The 20,362-nt window shown below is 51.5% G+C and overlaps 7 protein-coding genes across 7 annotated transcripts; 2 read left to right on the forward strand and 5 right to left on the reverse strand.

Annotated features, from left to right (window-relative positions):
- Window positions 1–320: 320 nt before the first annotated feature.
- N0V89_003300 (uncharacterized protein) lies at window positions 321–1,716 on the reverse strand (the record flags this gene model as incomplete). Its single annotated transcript, XM_056212102.1, has 2 exons — window positions 321–1,134; window positions 1,190–1,716. The coding sequence occupies 2 exons, from the start codon at window positions 1,714–1,716 to the stop codon at window positions 321–323; spliced, it is 1,341 nt and encodes a 446-aa protein (XP_056075575.1).
- Window positions 1,717–2,581: 865 nt separating this feature from the next.
- N0V89_003301 (uncharacterized protein) lies at window positions 2,582–4,264 on the reverse strand (the record flags this gene model as incomplete). The annotated part of the gene is made up of 1 exon (XM_056212103.1): window positions 2,582–4,264. The coding sequence occupies one exon, from the start codon at window positions 4,262–4,264 to the stop codon at window positions 2,582–2,584; it is 1,683 nt and encodes a 560-aa protein (XP_056075576.1).
- A 722-nt stretch (window positions 4,265–4,986) lies between these two features.
- On the reverse strand, window positions 4,987–6,060 carry N0V89_003302 (uncharacterized protein; the record flags this gene model as incomplete). The annotated part of the gene is made up of 1 exon (XM_056212104.1): window positions 4,987–6,060. One exon carries the CDS (start codon window positions 6,058–6,060, stop codon window positions 4,987–4,989), a length of 1,074 nt encoding a protein of 357 aa, XP_056075577.1.
- Window positions 6,061–10,233: 4,173 nt separating this feature from the next.
- On the reverse strand, window positions 10,234–12,144 carry N0V89_003303 (uncharacterized protein; the record flags this gene model as incomplete). The annotated part of the gene is made up of 4 exons (XM_056212105.1): window positions 10,234–10,782; window positions 10,829–11,005; window positions 11,056–12,030; window positions 12,091–12,144. The coding sequence occupies 4 exons, from the start codon at window positions 12,142–12,144 to the stop codon at window positions 10,234–10,236; spliced, it is 1,755 nt and encodes a 584-aa protein (XP_056075578.1).
- Window positions 12,145–13,691: 1,547 nt separating this feature from the next.
- Window positions 13,692–14,730, forward strand: MDM12_3 (Mitochondrial distribution and morphology protein 12; the record flags this gene model as incomplete). The annotated part of the gene is made up of 2 exons (XM_056212106.1): window positions 13,692–13,881; window positions 13,931–14,730. The coding sequence occupies 2 exons, from the start codon at window positions 13,692–13,694 to the stop codon at window positions 14,728–14,730; spliced, it is 990 nt and encodes a 329-aa protein (XP_056075579.1).
- A 937-nt stretch (window positions 14,731–15,667) lies between these two features.
- N0V89_003305 (uncharacterized protein) lies at window positions 15,668–16,865 on the forward strand (the record flags this gene model as incomplete). Its single annotated transcript, XM_056212107.1, has 3 exons — window positions 15,668–15,674; window positions 15,695–16,196; window positions 16,247–16,865. The coding sequence occupies 3 exons, from the start codon at window positions 15,668–15,670 to the stop codon at window positions 16,863–16,865; spliced, it is 1,128 nt and encodes a 375-aa protein (XP_056075580.1).
- Window positions 16,866–18,193: 1,328 nt separating this feature from the next.
- Window positions 18,194–20,253, reverse strand: N0V89_003306 (uncharacterized protein; the record flags this gene model as incomplete). Its single annotated transcript, XM_056212108.1, has 5 exons — window positions 18,194–18,303; window positions 18,362–18,803; window positions 18,924–19,501; window positions 19,938–20,139; window positions 20,188–20,253. 5 exons carry the CDS (start codon window positions 20,251–20,253, stop codon window positions 18,194–18,196), a joined length of 1,398 nt encoding a protein of 465 aa, XP_056075581.1.
- Between the last annotated feature and the right edge of the window lie 109 nt (window positions 20,254–20,362).

The following is a 20,362-nucleotide window of genomic DNA, read 5'->3' on the forward strand; positions in this document are numbered from 1 at the left end:
GATCCTCGGCCCTAGGATTGTTTCTCTTGCGGAACAGGAACTAATGAGAAGTCATAGAAGGCTCTCTCGCAATAGCGGGCGACTACCGTAGTCTTCAATGGACGTATGCCAAGAGGGGTTCGATAGAACGGGAGCGCGGAATAAGCATTGGTAGAAGGAAACCAGCTGGAATCAGCAACACTTTTTCAAACAAGAAACATCTCAAGGCGTTGGTTGCAACTCTATCACATTGGGATCAGTCGTTGCTATCTCGCAAAATCACACTTCTTCGATATAAATCTGCTCTTCATTCGCACATGAACTGTCTATGTTTGAAACTATTATATCCTCGCCATAACCTCTCTACTCCTCACGAACTTCGCCGCCATCAACGTCAACGTCCCACCCAATAAAGCCACGCCCCCGAAGATCTGCGCATACAGATACCCGCCATCATCCCTTTGAATCAGCGCTCCAGCGATAGGCGGGCCCGTCAAACACGCCACGCTCACGAATGAGAAACACATGCCCGTCCGCACGCCCATCTTCTTCAGATCCGTCGTCAGACTGGCGCAAGCCGCTGGGAACAGCGATTGTATACCGCCGCCGAAGAATCCGTAGATAACGCAGAAAACATACAAAGAGGGAAGAGCTTGAATGCCTATCCAGCCGAAGATCAGAATGCCGGCGGCAAAGACAGCGGGTATGAGCGTGTTGACAGGCCCAAGCTTGTCAGCTACGAGATTGCAAAGGATACGCGCTGGAACTCCGATCGCGTTCAGCACCAGCAGTAGGTTGAGCGATGTACTCGGATCAACATGCAAGATATCGCGCCCGAAACTGCTGATGTAGAAGTACGCGAAGAACACGGCCCACAGCACGAGAAACATGCCGCAGCAGAACAGGCTAAACGCAGGATCCTTGAATGCGCTCCATTCGACAATCGGCCCTGCTTTGCGCGGTGGCAAGCGCGGACGAGCAATGGATAGGAAGACGAGTGCATTAAACAGGATCACGAAGCCCATCGTACGGACGGTCCAGCCAAAGCCCACGCGTGGAAGGAGTTGTTGTGCGATGACGGGGAAGATGATGCCGCCTGTTGCGCCTCCACAGGCCATGACGCCGATGGCGAGGCTGCGCTTGGTGGTGAAGTATCTGTTTTCTTGTAAGTAAAGTCCATACCATTCTCAATGTTCGGGGGTCAACGTACGTAGCCACCAACGCCACCGTCGGACAAAACACCAAGCCGTCACCCAACCCCTTGCAGATCCCCTGTGCGAGGAAAAGCTGCCAGTACGCCGTCGCTCCACTTGTGGCAAACACTCCAAGTACCTGCAGCGCAAATCCCACACTCACGACCACGCGGAAGTACCCCGCGTCCAGAGCGCGGCCGGAGAACGTGCCCACCAAGTAAATAAGTAGAATCTGCACCGAGCCGATCCAGCTGATAGCCGAAGGCTCCACCTGAAAAGCGTTCGTGTAGTAGCTCTGGAAAAAGCCGAAGGAGGAGATGTAGCCCCAGCAATTGATGATGACGAGGTGAGCAGCGAGTGGCTGAGACCAGGCTTTAAGACCGCCATTGGGGGCCGGCGGAGGTGCGATGGACGAGGGCGCGTTACTGACTGTTGGGTTCAAGGGCACATCGTGTTGGATCTCTCTGGTGTTACCGCCGCCGAAGTCCTGCTCTTTTGTTCCGGGTATCGCGTGCTCGACGTCGGGTGGCGGCATGGAAGACATCTGGACAAGCTGGGCAGCGGATGGATGACAAAATGCTTAACAGCGCGACCCTAGTTCTTATTTTACAGTGTGGTTCATCATTTTACATGGTTAAAGAGTGTGTGGACAGTCATCTCGTAGACCGTCGGAAACCGGATATACAGTAGGTGCGGCATTGCGGAAAAGTAAGTTTTGCGGGGTTCCCCGGATGTCGGGGCAGATGCCGCTTTGCCGTCTTACGTTAGCAGGCGCACATCTGCGAGCGCTGATTGGTCAGAGACGATGGTAAGCACGATGCTTCTCCGACGGGCGGAGGTATCGTTCGCTAAAAGTTTGTGATCACAGTCAAGATCCCGGTATTCATGAGAACAGCCCTCATTTTGGTGCCAGGCGTTCTGTGCTCTACTATCATTACGAACGCCTGCACTGTAGTAGCACCTATGGGATATGGCGGATATGGCGGAAGTAACTTGACGCCTGGATGCAATCACATCGGCCTGACAGAGATCAGCGACTCGGAAATTGATGAACGAAGTAAAAATTCAGAAGTCAGGTTTTCGGCACTTTTACCATGTCCTATGTGGGAATAGTTGATACGACTTGTAGGGTTGTTGAGTGGTAAAATCGATGGAATATATCATGAGCACAATTGTTCGACCACAAAGCACACTACGGCCGCAATACTGATTTCTTCTCTCCTTACGTCGTCCAGGCCCAGGAGGATCTTCTCCGAACACAATCGTTTATCTACGACCATGTACAGCAAAGGAAAACACCCAAGCAACCCTGATGAACCCTTTTTTCGACCACGACGGCTGCGTATACTTGTATCGAATCTAGTAGCCTTGACAAGACCTCTAAAATCACATCCGTACCAACCATCGCATCAAGTCAAACCAACATCCGGTGGCTCAGGCATAGTCGGACACATCTCGAAGTCATCGCGGTAGGTCAGTCCTTCCCCGGCCATAAAAGCATCCCAGTACTCTTTCAGCTGATACCCATGCCTATCTCTCCCAACCTGTCGATACAATTCGTGCAATTCAGAGCCAGGACGCCATTTCCCGACACGCCACCAAAGCTGGCGGCTGGCGCAGAAGTCCTCTCCATTCCAAGAGTCGAAGGCTTTCACGCCAGGTTTTCTGTACGCCATGCCCCATGCAAGACCCACATGATCTGCGTCTGGAAAATTGGTCACTTGAGTTGTATCAAACCTCCTGTACCTATCCTCGGATTCCAGCGCCGAAAGTTCGAGAGTGAGGGGTGACCAAAGTGCAGCATCCTTCAACGAAGGCATATGTGCGAGGGCCCGGGCAAAAGCAGTAAGGAACGGGACTAATAGCCTTTCGTTGGGAGTAACGCGAAATTGAACGATGCGTTGCTGATTATCCCAGTTCGTTTCCATGGCCATAACATCATCATGTGTATCTTTGTCAGTGGTAGTCAAAGGTGGATACATGTCGTTAGTGACGTCAAAGCCCTCTACGGATCCCACTCCAGGTATCCCTTGGAAGTACCAGGAGCCTGAGGGTGCTGCGATGTGAAACATGACATCGATGCTCTTGAGGTTAGGCCACGCAGGCGTGCTGCCATCTCTGACCGTCGGCCAGAATAGCGTTTCATCTGCTACAACGCAAAGTTTCATGCTGCGAAGCTGATAGGATAGGAGGCGGATACTCGTACTGAACGGGTCAAAGGCCGCCGGTTTGACCAGATTTGGCAGGCTGCGCCTTTGATCGATAGATTCTGTCAGATCGAGCGGATAGAGGAAGTCTAAATCGACATGACGCAGGGAAGAGAGGGCTCCCTCAACAAGCGCTTTTCTAAAATCATGACGCGAATCTCGGCGAGGCCCTGCCCAATCTCGTGTGATGTGTCGCAAACCCTCGTTTACGAAACTGCCATGCCATTCGCCACCGCCTACCTTGCATGTCAGGGAATGCAGATTCGGCAGCTTATTGGAGAGGTCTAGGAGGATACGATGGTCCAGCATTCGCAAAGCCGGGTCGAGACCATCTGAGTAGAATTCCTGGTCAGGGTCGAGCACACGAAGATGCTGTATTGAGGAGAGCTGAGGGAGTGTCGCTGATGAGAGGAGATGCACACGCCAACTAACGAAGGTTTGATGGAGGCAAAATTTCTCTCTGTTTACCGATCTTTTAGGTGTATAAATTGACAAATCAATTCTGCCTAGGTTGGAAACATCTGCCTGCCGAGATTCGATTGCATCCACTGTTGAAAAGAGGAAGTTGATTTGGCGGGTGAATTCTTGATCCAAAGACTCGAGCTCTTCGAGTGATTCCCGACAATTGTCTTCATTGTCGTTCGAATCGAATTCGGGGAATTCGGTGCTGAAGTGTATGTAGCGAAGGTAATTGAACCTGCGATTACTGTATGTGGCTAGGAATTTTTCGGCATTGCTTTCGGTCAACACGTAGCTCTCAAAAGTTGCCGAGTACTGTTCGGCTGCATATTGGAACTGACGCGACAGCAACAAAGTGTTCCGGAGATCTTGGCGGCCGAGGTAACTGCTGATGCGGTCGACTAGCTCCTGTGGAAGCTTGTCCATGGTGGAACAAGCCTTTTGCGAATTCACGCCTGTTGGTACTTTGTACTGGGTGCAAAAGTCAAAGTCCAATTTAAGGGTCGTAGAGAGGACTACAAGAGGTCCTCCATCTCAAAGCGCATATTTAAAGTCACACTGGGCTGTGCCGCGGACCCAAAGGTGGGGTTGACGGGTTAGCGGTCAGCACATCCTGGGGGCCAACTTGTAGTGAACGCGCTGTATGTGTTGAGACACAATAGTTCTGACCACGATGCCGATCTCGCTGGATCGCGACCGTTCTCAATGGCGGCTGTGAGTGTGTGGGTTGGCTCTTGCTTGGGTTTTCATATTTTTGGCAAAGGTACCGGGCCGAGGCAGCATACCTATGGTACCATGGGTATGTTTAATAGCGGTGATCAGGAATAAGACGCTATCTATGGGCTCGTCACGCTGTCACCATGCTGATCCTGTGCATTACTCTAGCATTCTCACCAGAATGGGTAGCATCCAGCAACCGTGGATCACGACGAACACAACCTCGATGTATGGAAGAGAGACTCAAGAGGGAATGGCACTAAGTTGATTCATTTGTAACCTTTCTGGAATGTACTGTCAATGCAGCTATCCAAAAACAAATCTTTATTGCATGGCGAATGCAGACAGTTAAGCAGAAATCAATACAAACAACGCATGCGGAACCCTGAGTTCAGTCACGCCGTATCCTAACAGCTTAGCCCTAGCACAGTCTATTCTCTCGCACAAAGTTCCGCCGGTACGCTAGTCTCACATGTGTTCTTCGCAAACACATTCTTTTTACCCGTGGTATTGAGAAAGATATCGACATCGTTGTCCCACAACACATTCTTGATAACAACATTTCCGGATGCGACACTGCCACTCGGCGTGTCGTCTACCACAACAATCCCCGCCCCTTCCTCCAGCTTTTGCCCCTCCACATGGTTTTCTTTGACAAGGGTATTCTGCGCACCATTGACGATGATGCCAGCTGCTAATCCAAAGGTGCATGCTTGGTTGAGGGCATCGATATGATTCCCAACGACCTTCGCGCCCTTGACGCCTGGATCAACAAAGGCCCCAACGCAGCTATCATGCACCTTGTTATCTTGAACCCTCGCGCCATTCGTCTGCACGCATAGTGCGATGATATACTTCGAGATATTGTTACTCGCGATGCGTGGATTTGCCTGATCGTCCATGCACATGCCAATGAAATTGAGCGGTACTGCTTCCGAAGTGACGACGTTATTATCTGCGACCGTGTTCTCCGAGCCGTCGCTCAAGAAGCCGTAGTTGGCGCCGTCGACAAGAACATTCTTGGTAGCCCGGCAGTTCTTCGCACCTACGAAGGCGATGTTCTGTCCCGTAAACCCCTTGATCGTAAAACCTTTGATCAGGACATCTTTGATGGGGTGGCCAATGGAGAGCACCTTGCGGTGTTCCTGGCCTGGAAACGGTCCGAGTTGGATATCGGAGCCGGAAACGCAGATACCGGCTTGCGTTGGGAGACCACTGGTGTCATTACCGGCGAGACCTGTGCAGGTGTTTGAGGTGGGGGTTTTGGGAGGAACGAGGACAGCGTCAGATCCGATGAGAGAGATTCCGCTTGCAGTGATGGTGAGCTGTTCGTAGTATGTGCCAGGCTTCACGAAGATGGTGGAGCCGGGACTGGCTGTACTGAGGACGGCTTGGATGGATTGGCCGGGTCCAACTTGTTTAATCTTTCCGTTATCATGCGGTGAAGCAGTGACAAAACCGTGTAGGGTCAGCAGTGATACTAATAGAGCAAGCATGATTTTCATTGATTAGAGAATTTTGTGGAAAAGCTTCCGAGACAGTTGCGGCTGATGAGAGGGGAAGCAGGCTTACTTTATTGTTTCCTAATTGCTGGGAAGTTCGGACGTCCAGAACATTCTTCAGTAGGAAAGGAATCGTCCATCATCTGCAGATTCTTTGCATGGGCTGGACGAACAGACCCATCCAGCCTGCAGCCATTCATTCTTAATGGTACATGCCGCACAACAGTCCAATGGTACGAGTCGATGGACCGTTCATGTGACACCAAGAAACATAATGATGCCCAAATTACGAGAAACATTGAGGGAGCTGTCCAGCCGTATCGCGGCTAGGGCGCCGCAACCGAGCTGAAAGCTGAAGGTTTGAGAAAGCGCCTTGGCATTCACCATTGTTGTTGACAACGCTAAACCGATTCGAGCAAGCTAGGCCTCGTCGTTTCCATGGATATCGGACTACGAAATCACAGCATGCGCTTCAAAGCCGCATCATGCTAGAAAGACAGATCAATTAGAAACTGAACAATGCTCATGGAACACACCCTACAGTATTCGTACAGCTTCTTTCCGGATTTCATGACTTACGCTGGTTGGGGATGTCCATATCAGCTTTTTTTTTAACTCTGTTTGCAGATAGCATAGGTAGGAAAGTAATTCTAGCCATTGTCGCTGCACTCGGGGGTGAGTGGTGCTGTCTTTGCAACATCTGGTAACTATTGGGTATTACTTGCCGCTGCAGTGCTAGGAATCATGAGTCCAAGGCACTTATCACCATGTGGTTTATAATACTCTTTAAAAACCAGACGTAATAGTAACCTCTTCTAAGGCTAAATAGCCCTTCATCCTCCGGCTTTAGACATTAGTCCTGTTCGTAGTAGCAGATTCCATTGGATTACTAGCCCTGTGCTCTTCGTGTTGTTTTTGCTCCCTCAGTAACTTATTTTGTTTCAGCCACATGCTTCGAAAGTTCTTTGCTCCCCAGAGCTGGGCAGCGCTGAAGATAAAATACAAAATTGGGGTGACGACCCTGAAAGGAAGAGTCCAACGATGCCATAGCGAGCCGAAGAGCCACATGACAGTCATGGTTTCGATAACGGTGCCAGCGAAGGTGCTGATGTAGCTAAAGCGGAAGACTTTGCGATGGAAGTTGTGGTTGGTCGGGTATACCCGGTACAAGATGATGGCGATATGTGGACAGAACTCGGCGATGATGTCGAAAGCGCCCATCGGATGGGTTTGCGTTAGTAAAGGAGAAGAGGGGAAGAGGGGAAGAGTTGAAAGCCAAGTGGACTTTTACAACACGAAACATACCCCAGACAAAACAAAGGATGAACTCAATGGTGGCATCTCGCTCATGCTTCCAATTAAGACTTATGGCGATCGAACTTTGGGCTATGACGATGGCTCCAATGTGGTGGGCAACGGCGACAGGAGAGAGCTTCATGCGGAAAAAAAGCTCAAAGATGTACATAGCAATAAAGAGCTGATTGAGGACGATGAGGACTGCATTCTTGTTAAGTAATGAAATACGACTATGTTAACGATTTTGATAGAAGAGGGACGTACCGTCACCTAGAGTCACGATTTTAAAACCTGCGTATAGGGCGTGCACCGTCGCATTTCCAAAGGTCACGTCAATGAATGGATAAGCACCAACGGCCGCCATAATAATCTTAGCGCTACCAGCAATGTGGTGGTTGACAAACCCTCACCAGTTGACCTCATCAAGGTTCAAGTATTTGTCGCCGTAGCATTTCCGCATCAAGAAAGTCTTGAAGAGGTAGTAACGCACGAGAAAGAAGATGACCAATATGACTGTGAGGATGAGTGCAGAGAATGGTGCCAGCTGAGAGATGGCTTGGTTGATCAGATCAACGACGTGAGGAGGATCGTAGTCAGGATGGATATCTGTTTAGGCTACCATAAGGCTCAAACGGTTTGAAATGCAGCAAAGGTCGTTGCCCCTAGGGGCTATCGAAATGGGAGTTGCAGTGGAGCACCTCAAGCCAGCACGCAGGTCGCCCAAACGTCATAGAATTAGCAGCACCCTAGGGCGGAATGGGCGGGGTCAAGCCAGTGAGACCTAAAGGTAGCAAAGGCTTAAGCTAAGCGAGGCCACACGTTCATGCTAGTCTCCTCGGCGATGTCAGCCTAGCCATGCCGATCAATAGCTTAACTCAACTAAGCAATTCCATAGGAAACGACTGATGCTAAATGAAGCATTGCGTGGCCTTGCAGTCCCCCGCACGGTTTGCTTATAAGAGGGCATATAGAGTCGCCTGCGTTACCTTTTTTCAGTCTACGCGCACCGCTCTACTTCCAACCTGCGCTGCCTTGCGTATTGCGTTCCCAAAAGCCGCACTCCATTGCTGGCCATGATTATTGAACCCACCGCTTTACCGTGCGCTAAAACTTTGGTTCTTGTCGCTTTGCGAAACCGTCTGCACTAAGGTGCCATTGCTACTGTTCAACCAATCGTTCCCTGCTAGAAGGCGGCTAACCCTGGTCGACGCTGAGGTTGAAAGATTGGTCGTCTGAGAGGAGTGTAGTCATATATCTATTCGCGTTTGCTTCAGCCTGAATTATTTCAGCGATTAGTACTTGGAATAAATTCGGAGTGGAATGACAGCATGTCTTTTCGGCACTTGTCATCACGTGCTGTTAGGCAACGTTCGTGGGAATGGCTTTGATGTGACTTGTTATTGTGTTGTTGAGTGGCTATGCCTAGGATGGAACCGTGTTACGCGAAGTGGTTGCTTGATATCACTGAGAAGTGTCACCGCGTATCGACGCGTACATGTACACCTTGAAAAGATAGAATGATGATAGTGAGAACATGAAGCATAGAAGAAGTGGAGGTTATCAAGGTACATTCTACAGTTCCAGCTTAGAAAAGAACTTTGTGGTACCACTTCTGTGGAAAGGTAATTCATACTCAGCCATCTCCGTAGTATAAATGAACGCCTCGTGTCCCTCCCCGTATAAACACCAATAACGAGTCAGTTTTACAGCTCGATGATCACTTCGTACCTCCTCACGATTGCTGAAACATGAGATCGCTCACGTCCTGTGGAGACACTGGCTTTCCTTTGCGTCTCTGCGTCGGCTCTGGCATGAGCTCGCTCACCACCAGGTTCGTAGCCCTCGCCGCGTACAGGCCGCAGAGTCCGTCTTCGAGGACCTCCCTGTAGAACATTAGGAACACAATGTTTGGGAAAACATACCTTCCTGGCTCGGGCCAGGCGGCCAATAATATGACCATACTCGACCATCCAAGTTCCAGGCCTGCACTTAAGGACCTGGACTGGTCCCTCGCAGTCCGGACCGCTTCACCAGCCCCGAGAGGAGTCAGGGCCGTTTCCATTCCTCAGACAGCCCATCGAGCTCAACGCAAGAGAACGAGCCAGCCTTGGCGGCCGAACCCGTTCACACGGAGCGAAGCCCTTTCAGTACAAGCCGGATCGATTGGAGGGTGGTCGAGTGCGCTGAGGGAAGCCTCAAAGGGCGGGGGAAGGGGCGGCTTTATATACCGCGTAAGGCGCTCGGACCTCGCGGGCACGTGAGTGGGGCTTTTGCCAGGCCTTTGCCCTTAAGGGCATATTTCACTGTGCGATTGAACTCGCCCAGCTCGGCTCGTGAGACGACTCCTAGCTCGATTTTCGGTTCTTTGATTCAAAGGGAGCCTGTTCGCCCCTGTCAACAGCGCAGACTCAACAACCCAGAATCAACGTGGTACACCATGACTGGTCTCACGGAGCTACCCAAGGAGCTACTCCAGGACGTTTTCAAGCTAGTGCGCTTTCTTACTCTCTGTGTATCGTGTAAATCCAGAACTGACCGTTCTAGTTGAATTTGCACGACAAGCGCGCCTTGCTCATGCTCAACAAGGACTTCCACGAGACTCTTGCCTATCTGCTTGGCGAAGACATGGGCCTGCTTGACATAGAATGTTTCGATGACCGCCAAAGCCGGGCTATGACGGTGAACTACCTTGCGAGTCACGGTTACGCCACGAGGAACTTGCTTGTCCACTACGGTCGGCCGCATGTGGATAGCTATCATCAAGAGACAAAACTGCTTTTGACATGGTCTGTATCCTACGTGTAGGAGTGTATGGCTCTCAAAGGATCTAATCTTAATATCCTTATGCGGCGCCTATAGCAATTTACCAACCAGTCTATTTCATTCCCCATCTTCGATATCTGAACTCTCATCGTCTCCTGCGCTCCTCTTCTGTACTCGGCGCACGCGATGCTGCCGATAGGACTTCCTCTTCCGCGCCAGTGCCTCCTCATCTTCACGCCTTTGCAATCGTTTGCGAGTATGGTCAACCACCTGCTGCGGAAGTATACTAAGCTCGCGCAAGTGACTACGTTCATAGTCGCCGTACGTCGAGACAAAGTCGGCACCAAGCTTCCAACGCGTCTCGAAGACATCATCGGGGAGATCGACTATTTCCTCCGCTCTGAAGCTTGCATGGCCATCGTCTGCCTTCACAGCACGGTAGGTGATTCCGTTGTGGCTTATTGTGGACCACCATGTGGAGTCGTTGCGGATGGCGCGGTGAACAATATGCACCCATTGTATTTTCAACCCCGCCTCGTCGAAAATGTGCAGGAGCTTTCCAACCGCGAGTTTTTCAGTCCATATGTCATGCAGGGTATAAGTTTGGGTCAAGCCGGGCGTAAAAAAGGCAACAGTGTCCAGGTCGTTCATCAAACTAAGCGAATCCTAAGGGTGATTAGCATACGACCCACGAAAGTAAGGTATGTCTTACCGCCAAATCTGTCGCATGCTGTTGGAAGTTGGCTCGAATGTTGTGGTTCTCAGGGATGATGTAACTCCAGTTGCCACCCCAAGCTTTGACCTTGTTTGACTTGTCTGCGAAGTGCTTGAGCTCGGGATAGACGACGTCGCCTTCGCCATCGCGGAATGAAAACGTTATCAGCGTCGGCTTAGCGAAATCGTGAAGTGAGCCCCCGTAGACAACTGGACGCACAGAACCGCAATTCGGTCCTGCTTCCTGACAAAATTTATGAGCTTTTCAGGATCAACGGTACTGTAACCCTCGTTGAGTCTAATTGTCCGTTGGAGGTGGACAAGTTCTGCAAGGCCCTTGCATCCTGGGGTATTCTTCTGCACCTCTGCCAATTGCTCCAACGCATGACCTTGGTTGTATTTCTGGAACGTTGCAGGATCGTCGCAATTGTCAATGAACGCAAGAGCTTCAAGACTAGCAGGGAGGGTAGTCTTGGAGAGCGTTACAGTATTGCAATTGTACAGTCGGAGCGTCTTCACAGATGACAAGTTCATAAGCCCCAGGTCCCGTCTGAGGACCTCCCAGCGCTTTAGGCTGCGTTGTGGATTGTGTCCAGCTTCCCGGTTGCCGAAGATCACCACTTCCGTTACCGTGCGGTTTTCCTTCTCAGTAGCAACCCTAGCTGCGTCTAGTGAAGCCCAAGGTCTAACGTAGAGTTCTGTCTGCTTGTCGGGTTCCTTGCCGTCTGTCTGCACGATCTTGATGATTGCTCCGCTTCCAAGGACCGTGGGCTGTGTCATCATGCTGTAGGTTGGCGCGCCGAGGTAGTTTTCGATCCGTGGCAGAACAAACCGCTCTGGCAAGGTGTCTGCTTTCAGAGAAGTTTTGATTGATGAGTACGGCTCCGGGCCCACGACGGTGGGAACCGAGAAACCGACAAACTTTGACGTGGATCTTCCGCGGTATATGTCGAGAATGCGCTCAAAGTTCTTCTCGTATGCGGCGTTACGTACACTTCCCTCAGCTGGCCATTTGTAGTGGATAAGAAGATTCTCTGCAGTGTGTGCGCGTTGAGCGAGGTAGTCAATAGTCATGCGACGAGCCTGAAGGTCGAAGCAGTCCATGTCGAGCAGACCCAAACCTATGCTGAGCCTGGGGGCGCATATGTCGTGGAGGTACTTATCAACCAGAACGACACTGCGCTTCTCTTTGAAGTTCAACTGTTAAGGTGAGAGAGCCGTCATGCCCATATAGCGTTGTATCGGCGCAGGGTAACTGACCTGCTCGAATATTGCGTGCACCAGCTCCTTTGGGAGCTTGTGAAGAAAAGACATCGCGGTGATTTCGGCGACCTCGTGGAATGGGCTCTGATGGGGTGAGCCTAGAGTCGAGGGTTGCCCCGCGAGATTTCGAAGGGAGAGCGGACACGCCTTGTCGAGCCAAGAAATTACCTCAGCCGCCGAGCCAGGTGAATGAAGGGACACGTGCTAACAAGGTCCGAGCGCCATGCCGTTGCCTTATAAAGTTGACTTCGCCTCTTGTTCTTCTCCCACCCTTAGCTCCACTCGATCCGCGCGACCACTTCAATCGATCCGGCAAGTACTGACGGCGCTTTGTTCGGCATGGTAATGAGGGTTGGCGGATGGCTACAGTCACCATGAAACAGTTGGTTGGCGGTCACTGCATATCCAGTCCCACTGCTTTGAGCGCGCTTTGTTCGGCGATTCATCGCGGGGTTGCAGAAGTGGCTCATGCTAGAACTGGTCAAGTTCTGCCAGCTCGTTCGAACTGGCTAAGTTCTGCAGCTCGAGCCGCGAGGTAGTAGCTCAGGCGTCTTGGTGCTTGCCTGGAACTTGGGTGGTACAGTGCATAGGGATCAAAGGTACGTCTTCCTGAAACATTTTAGTTCTAACATTTTGGTGTAAGGTCGTCGGGAACACAGTTCTAGCTCGCGTTCGACGCACCCCACCCATATCCAATCGATCCGACTTGGACCCTGCCCCAGTCAGGGTGAGGTACGTTTCCCCAAACATTGGAAACTTGACGATTTGTATAGGTGGTCCTCGAAGACGGACTCTGTACCTGTACGTGGTGAGGGCTACGAACCTGGGCTCGAATTCGCTTGTTGCCCAGAGCCGACGCAGAGACGCAAATGCTATAGTTTTCAATGCAACGAATTGGGGTCAAACGCTTCGTATCTTTTGTTACCAGGGAGACTGCATAGCACTGTGCCGCAACTGATCGTATCTTATGCTCATATCATGTTCCAACGCGTAGGAAGACTGGCGATCCCCTTGATGTGTGCGGGGTGATCCCCTTTGATGTGTGCGGAGCAAAGGAAACAGGTGACGCTTCGCAAACCGTTCGAATAACTCTTGTGCCAGTATCTTGAGTGAGGGTTTCGACAGAGTGCAGCGCGGAATATCCAACACTACGTCTTTCATTACTGCATCGCAGTGCTTGTTAATTCATAACGACAGTAAATTGACAAGAGAGTGATGGCTTTCCTGCGATCTTTGACCCACGGTGAGGAACTAAATCTGCGCACATGGTTCATGGTCTAGCAGTTGCCCGGGCGCCATGCGTTTCTTGGATGAAGCAACGCTTGTGATGTAGTTCCTTTGCGACATTTTGGCACTATCTTATGCCGCATACAATAGTATGATAGTAATGTAAAAAGGACGAGGAATGAGGAGCGTTGGGTCATGGCCGTCGTCTGAATTGAGGTGGGCCAATGCGTCGAAGGAGGAAGGTGCACCCGAGCGCCCCACCTAACGTCATTGCTACACCAAGATGCAGGAGCTCTCTGTTCGCAAAGCTTCCGCGCAATGTTCAAGTTTACATGCTCCCAACGCTTCGAAATAACACGATTCGAACCGCCATGAAGCTCGACTCAGCCGTTGTCCAGCTCCTACGCCTCGATCCAGAGCACACGAACGTGTCCTCGGCTGGCGGAGGCGGTTGCAGCTCCGCAACTACCTCGAAGATCACATCCAAGCTCGGCGATGGCACAGTGAAGAGCTTCTTCATGAAGACTGGGAAAGGCGAAGATGCCGAGACCATGTTTGAAGGTACGATCCGTTCCTAATCCCGTGTTTTTCTTACCAATTCTTGTGCTAGGCGAGCACGAGTCGCTCAAAGCTATCCACGACGCCGTACCCTCACTTTGCCCCCAGTCATATGGCCACGGCCGCTTCTCCTCCCAACCCTCGATCTCGTTCCTCGTGACCGACTTCCTTAACCTCACGTCGCGCTCCGCACCTAAATCATCCGCACCCTCATTGGCGGCGAAGCTCGCGAAGCTCCACACAACGCCCGCACCGGTACCCGACGGCCACGACAAGCCCATGTTCGGGTTCCCAGTCACAACATGCTGCGGTGACACGCCTCAGGACAACAGCTTCAAGGATTCGTGGGCGGACTTCTACGCGAACAACCGGCTGCGCTTCATCCTACAACGCGCGGAGAAGTCGAACAATGTAGATAAGGAACTGCATACATTGGTGGAGACGACCGCATCTAAGGTGGTGCCTCGCTTGCTGAGCGACGACCAGCTAAACAACGGCAAGGGAGTCACGCCGGTGGTCGTGCACGGTGATCTGTGGAGTGGAAATGCTAGTGTTGGCACCATCGGTAGCGACACCGGTGCCCCGGAAGACGTCGTATACGACTCAAGCGCGTGTTATGCGCACAACGAGTTCGAGCTAGGCATAATGAAGATGTTTGGCGGATTTGGTGGCAGCTTCCTGAAAGAGTACCACGACCTGTGTCCAAAGACAGAGCCCGTGGACGAGTACGAAGATCGCGTGAAGCTGTATGAGCTGTATCACCACCTCAACCACTACGCGCTATTTGGTGGCAGTTATCGTTCTGGTGTTATGAGTATTATGAAGAGCTTGGTGCGAAAATACGGAGAGTGAGCGTGAAGGGTACAGTATCACGCCAAGAACGGAGACAAGGTGGGTACGAGAAGGTACATAAAACATCGAGAGAACCACTCTAGATTTATGACAAGCGGCTGTACCTCCGCGTTACTCCACGCGGCTCAAACGCGGCCTCAAGGGTGCGAAACGATGACAATATGTCCAGGACTGGTATAGGACCGGGGTTTCCTCCTTATCGCCCTCTGCAGGACCAGGTGCGCGCATTCCGATATTGCTGCGAATCCTAACACCATCTTTTCTCGCAATCAAACCACGCGCGCTTGTTATACTCGGCATCAAATGTGCTTGCAATATAAGCCTCGTGGTCGCGGAACCCTGCGCGTTGCCTACGCGTGATGCGACGCCAGACCAGGATCTCATCCTACTAGATCCGGCAACTCGAAACGCTCACATTTGCACACGGACCAATGGCAACCCCGAACAGCTTCTACAACGGTCAACGCCGCTAAACAGTGACCCTGAATTTCTTTCCCATGCGCGGCGCGCGTGCTTGATTGCTCCCAAAGTGGTCCCTATAGAGCCGCTGAGTCTCAGGGTTTACCCAAGATTATGAACAGGTTTAGTACCACTCGCCCAACGTACCAGGACCTGTCGGGCGAGTATTCTTACCACCGGGCCTTGAAACTCAGAGATGGGCTTCGGTCCTCGTCATCTTACACTTCGCAGCTGCCATCCCATTGCGCGCATGCCATGTCTTATCCTGAGGTTCTTCAGGCTGTACGGCTCATGAGACGTTTCGACATGGTCCACCTTGGAATCAGCATGAACTATATGAAGACGGTGCCCTCGTCGCAAACCTTTCGAGTAGGAAAAAGAGTAGGTACCTTAATTGTAATCCAATAGACCAGCATGCGTTCGCATTATCTTTACTTCGTCGTTTTACCAGGGCTTTGCGCCGCCCTTCCCGTTCAGGATGGAGGGTTTATCTCACAATTCCCAGTCCACACAACCAACGGTGCCGACGGGTCGGTCATCGATTGGGTGGCTGTCAACTCTCAGGTGGACGATGATGAAGTCGCTACTGCGCCTGAGCTCCCGAGCATAGTGGCTTTGTCTGCTTCGAGTTTCAACGGAACCAATGGAACCACCTTAATACCACAACCCATCACCGCAGAGGAGCACGTAGGACCTGAAGGCACTGTGCCTATCGTTCGCCAATATGGCCGACTACCAGACGTCAAGGCCCCGCCGCAGACCATGAGCTCGTCATTTGCGCAACAAATACACATCGGCAAGCGCGCAATCGGTGACCACTGGTACGCCTCTTCCGCAGAGAATGTCGTGAACCACGGCGGCTCAGCAACATACTCCCTGTACAAAGCCTATACCGAATCCAGCGCCGACTTCTCCCTCCTCCAAAGCGCTGTCATCAAGTATAACGTCAAGAACCCGCTGTATAACGACCCCTCCCGCGTCGCCATGCAGACTGTCGAAGCAGGCTGGTAAGTTATGGCCCCCTCCCCCATTATATACACCCCTCTAACAGACGCAGGATCAACTACCCCAACCAAGTCTCCGCGCCCCACCTCTTCATCTACTACACCACCAACGGCTACACCACCTCCGCCAACAACCAAGGTGGCTGGAACCGCGACGTAACCGGCTGGGTACAAGTCGACTCAGCCATCTACCCCGGCGTATCCTTCTCCCCGCTCTCCACCCGCGGCGGCGCCCAATACGACATCAAAATCCAATGGCTACTATACCAAGGAAACTGGTGGCTCTTCGTCCTAGACCGCTGGATCGGGTACTACCCCGCGACCCTCTTCGGCGCGAACACCGACGCTTCAAAATCCCTCCAGCAAGGCGCCGACGCTATCAACTACTACGGCGAGATCTACGATAGCCATGCGAGTCTTACGAAGACGGATATGGGGTCTGGCACGTTTCCTGATAAGGGGTATGGGCAGAGTGCGTATATTAGGAATATGGTGTATACGGATTCGAATGGGGCGGATCAGAGGTATGATGGGAGTAGGGGGATTGTGGTTAGTGATACGAATAGGTATCAATTGAGTGCGGATTGGAGTGGTAGTTCGAGCTGGGGGAGTTACATGTATCTTGGGGGCCGGGAGCGGGTGGGGTTGTTGGGGCGTGAGCAGCATGGGTAATGATAATGATGGAGTTTGTGTATATGGATGGCTGGCTGGGATGGCTGGCTGGTTGGGAAGGAGTGTATATATTGTCGACTTGGGGGGAAGCGTACATATGGGATTGATACCATGGGATAGACAGGCGCTGGATTAATGGATGATTCATTCTATTTCACTTGTTGCGCTGACCCTATGTAACTCTCTTCCTTCGGTGCGTCTCTGCTTGGCTCTGGCAATGAGCAAGCTCAAGTCCAGGTTCGTAGCCTTCACCACGTACAGGTGCAGAGTCCGGCTTTGAAGGCCACCTATAATTTGTTACGATAAATGTTCTGGGTACACATACCATGAAGGCTTCGGAAGCCAAAGCGGGTGGGTTCGGAAGACTTCAGTTACTCATCTTCCCAAACACGTCGCAAAGGGCTTTTCCCAGTGCAGTTTTCCGTGGCAGGTCAAATATTGTAAAAGGCTCTTGCTGCGATCCATTTACCACGTCCCCCTAGATGTAGAATTAGCAGCTCCGACTTGATAAGTATCACAAAGGCTTACCTAGGAGGAACAGCTGTACTACTTGCGTAGCGTATCCAAGCTCCTTCCCACCAGTGCCTCTGGGACTGGGGCATCACCCGCCATCGATATCTAGATCAATTGCTGTAGCCAGAGGCAACATCTCGGGATATATCACTCTACAGACCAGCTATCACGGCGAAGGGCGATACCTTGTCCCTTTTAACATATAGAGCTCCGTCCACTGGCCTGTAGAGGTTGAGATTACACAGCAAGCTACGTCATGGTGGGTCGGAAGAGTGAAGGCTGTGCGCGTTCGTCATGGTGAATCGAAAGCAGCGCGAGCTCAGGGTCGAAAGTCTCCATGGTGGCGGCGGCGGCGGAGGGGAGGGCGGCGGAGGGAAGGCGGCGAAGACTGAAGGAAACGATGGAGCGAGGGCGCGAAAAGCGTGGAAAAGGTGCTGGCGTGAGTGGGGGAGGCAGCGACGGGCTTATATAGAACAAAACGGGGCACGTTCAAGGCGCTAACCAAAAGTTTTGCTGGCCTGCGCGGTTGCGGCTGGGAAAGGCAGGCGCGTGTGCACGGTGCAGTGAAATGTGGACAGTGGTGTGAAGGTGAAGTTGAAACATGGTCACACTGAACACGGGATAGCAAAAGCACGCGCACTGTTCTGCACCAAGTTGCCTTTCTGTTCATCTGCTGAGGATTGCATGTAGCTGAGGAGCTAATGTATGGAACCGTTGGTCGCCATCGCTATATCACGGCTCCGTAAGTCACCTCGCGTCTATCCGATATCCGATTCAACTTTCTGATGAAATGACGCAAGTCACGACTATGGTACCTAAGGCCAATTCAATTCCATGTCTGAATCTCCGTCTTGATCAGCATCGAGCGCTTGTTCCGGGAACCCGGTCTCCTTTCCCTGCTGCTCCAAGTCTCGTTCTTGCTCCTCTAAGAACCGCTTCCGCACATTGTCGTATCACTCCCCCCTGTTTGTTCATCCTCTCACGCTCTAAACGCTCATCCCTCTTTTGCTGGCATACTTTGGTCTCATCTTCGCCTAGGTAGAGAGCACCCAATCCGGCACGCTCGTAATCATTGAATATCAAGAGAGTGTCTCCTCCAAGATTCTTGAGGGCTTCCGTTTCTTTCGGTGATAGCTCCTTGATCAGTGGGGAAACTACCGAAAACATGTCCTGTTTGTTGTCGAAGTCGAACCTGATCCGATAGCATACGGCCTGGCGAATTTGGCGTCGGCGAGAAGGGGTATTGAGAATGTTCCGATTGGCAACGAATACCGTCTCTAGAAAGACGAACCGATCCGCGAGCTTATCGACTAGATATTTTACTGCACCGCGTTGATGCTTCTTGGCTACCTTGTTGAAAGCCGCTGAAGTAGCTGGGGTGATCAACAATAATACTTTCAGCGAGATGGCCGGAGATAGAGCGTCCTATAATATCGTTAGCTTATAAACTTCCATACCACTTGGAAAGGTTGTTGCAACACGACATGTCAGTCGTGTGTAAGAGGTAAGGCGAATTCACCCGGCACAGAAGCTGCATATACTTACTGCGAGAGCTTCCGCTTCCTGCTTGAAGTCATCACCCACTCCCGTCATCAGTCCAGTGTAAAGAATTGATGGGAAGTTCATCCCCCAGCCAACAAGGCCGTTTGCTACCCTGAAGAAGGCTTTGATGTCTCTATAGTTCCGTTCGTCTTCGCCGTGCTGATGGCAAGCATACTCCAATGTCGGGATTGCGAAATCGGAGAGAGGCCCCATGTACCTAAGGTTCTGTTGAATGACTTGTACAAGCATGCCACTGAACTGCTGCACGAATGCTGCAAGTACATGACCTGGCACTGTCTGTGAACCGGTAGGCCAGCGTATAGTCTGACGATGTTTGAACACTTTTAGAACGGGAGTAGACCCAGGCGAGTGTTTCGATTTGATGTGCGCGAATCGCTTCATCAGATCTTCTTGACCACGATCATCCGTCGTCTGTGCTTTGGTGTTGTTGAAGAAGCATAACGCTTCGATGCTGGGTAAGAATTCAATATCGATGAAAAAAAGAAAGTTCGAAAGCATGGAACTCGATACTTCGTAGCGACTTGAATTGTGGACTCGCGAGCCAGTTCGCATAAGGACTCCTGTTATTGCGGAACTCGTAACGGTTATGGCAGAAGTTGCCGAACAACGAAATATGACTAACTTCAGATTTTTGAAAGTCAATGGTCGCTTCGAAAGCCTCTGGAACAGTTCCAGGTCTCAGATAAAACGTAGTAGTACGTCGAAAAGAAGATTCATTCTGTGTCTGAAACCCGACAGTTGCCGAAGTCACCGCGATGGCGCCGACATAAACCACTGGGATGTGGTCAAGCGGGTACACCTGTGGGATTACCACGTGATCTGGTAGCGGGCCCTGTATTAAGGCGTTTTGGAGAACATGTATTGAGCTCGGAAGTTGCCTTCCTAAACCATACGGTGACGAGGCACATATGGATGAGCTGGTCGAGAAAACAAGTGAACCGAGTTGATGGCCGCGAGTTGGTTGCAAGATCTTTTCGAGTTTGTCTTGCTCCATACTTGGATAGATATGTGCAGCGTTGTTGTGAATAGCAAGATTCTTTATCCGATAACTGGCAAGCTTGTATCCGTCGAGGTTGGCGTGCGAACCTTCCAAGAAGTTCACGTCCACAAGACCGATACATTCGAAGAACACTGGAGAAAACGTCCAAAGGAGTTGCTTATTGACTTGAAGAACTGCACGGCGGTCATCGAGACGAAGCTAGCAATACGTCAACTCGATAAAGTCTACAATTGTGCCATAACAAACCTCATTGAAGATCATGAGCGTCAGCTCATCCGGGAGAGTGAGCAGGTGCTGCTGGGGCTGTGCCATTGCGCATGCGACTTGATTTTTGCGTGGCGCGAGAAGCTGGTGCGCGGTTTGGTGCGGTCAGGGCGGGTTGATGGTGAGAACCTTGGTGACGAGGCGGTCGAGCGGCAGC

The sequence above is a fragment of the Didymosphaeria variabile genome (assembly GCF_027946475.1).
Source record: "Didymosphaeria variabile strain IMI 356815 chromosome Unknown scaffold_2, whole genome shotgun sequence".
NCBI lineage: Eukaryota > Fungi > Ascomycota > Dothideomycetes > Pleosporales > Didymosphaeriaceae > Didymosphaeria > Didymosphaeria variabile.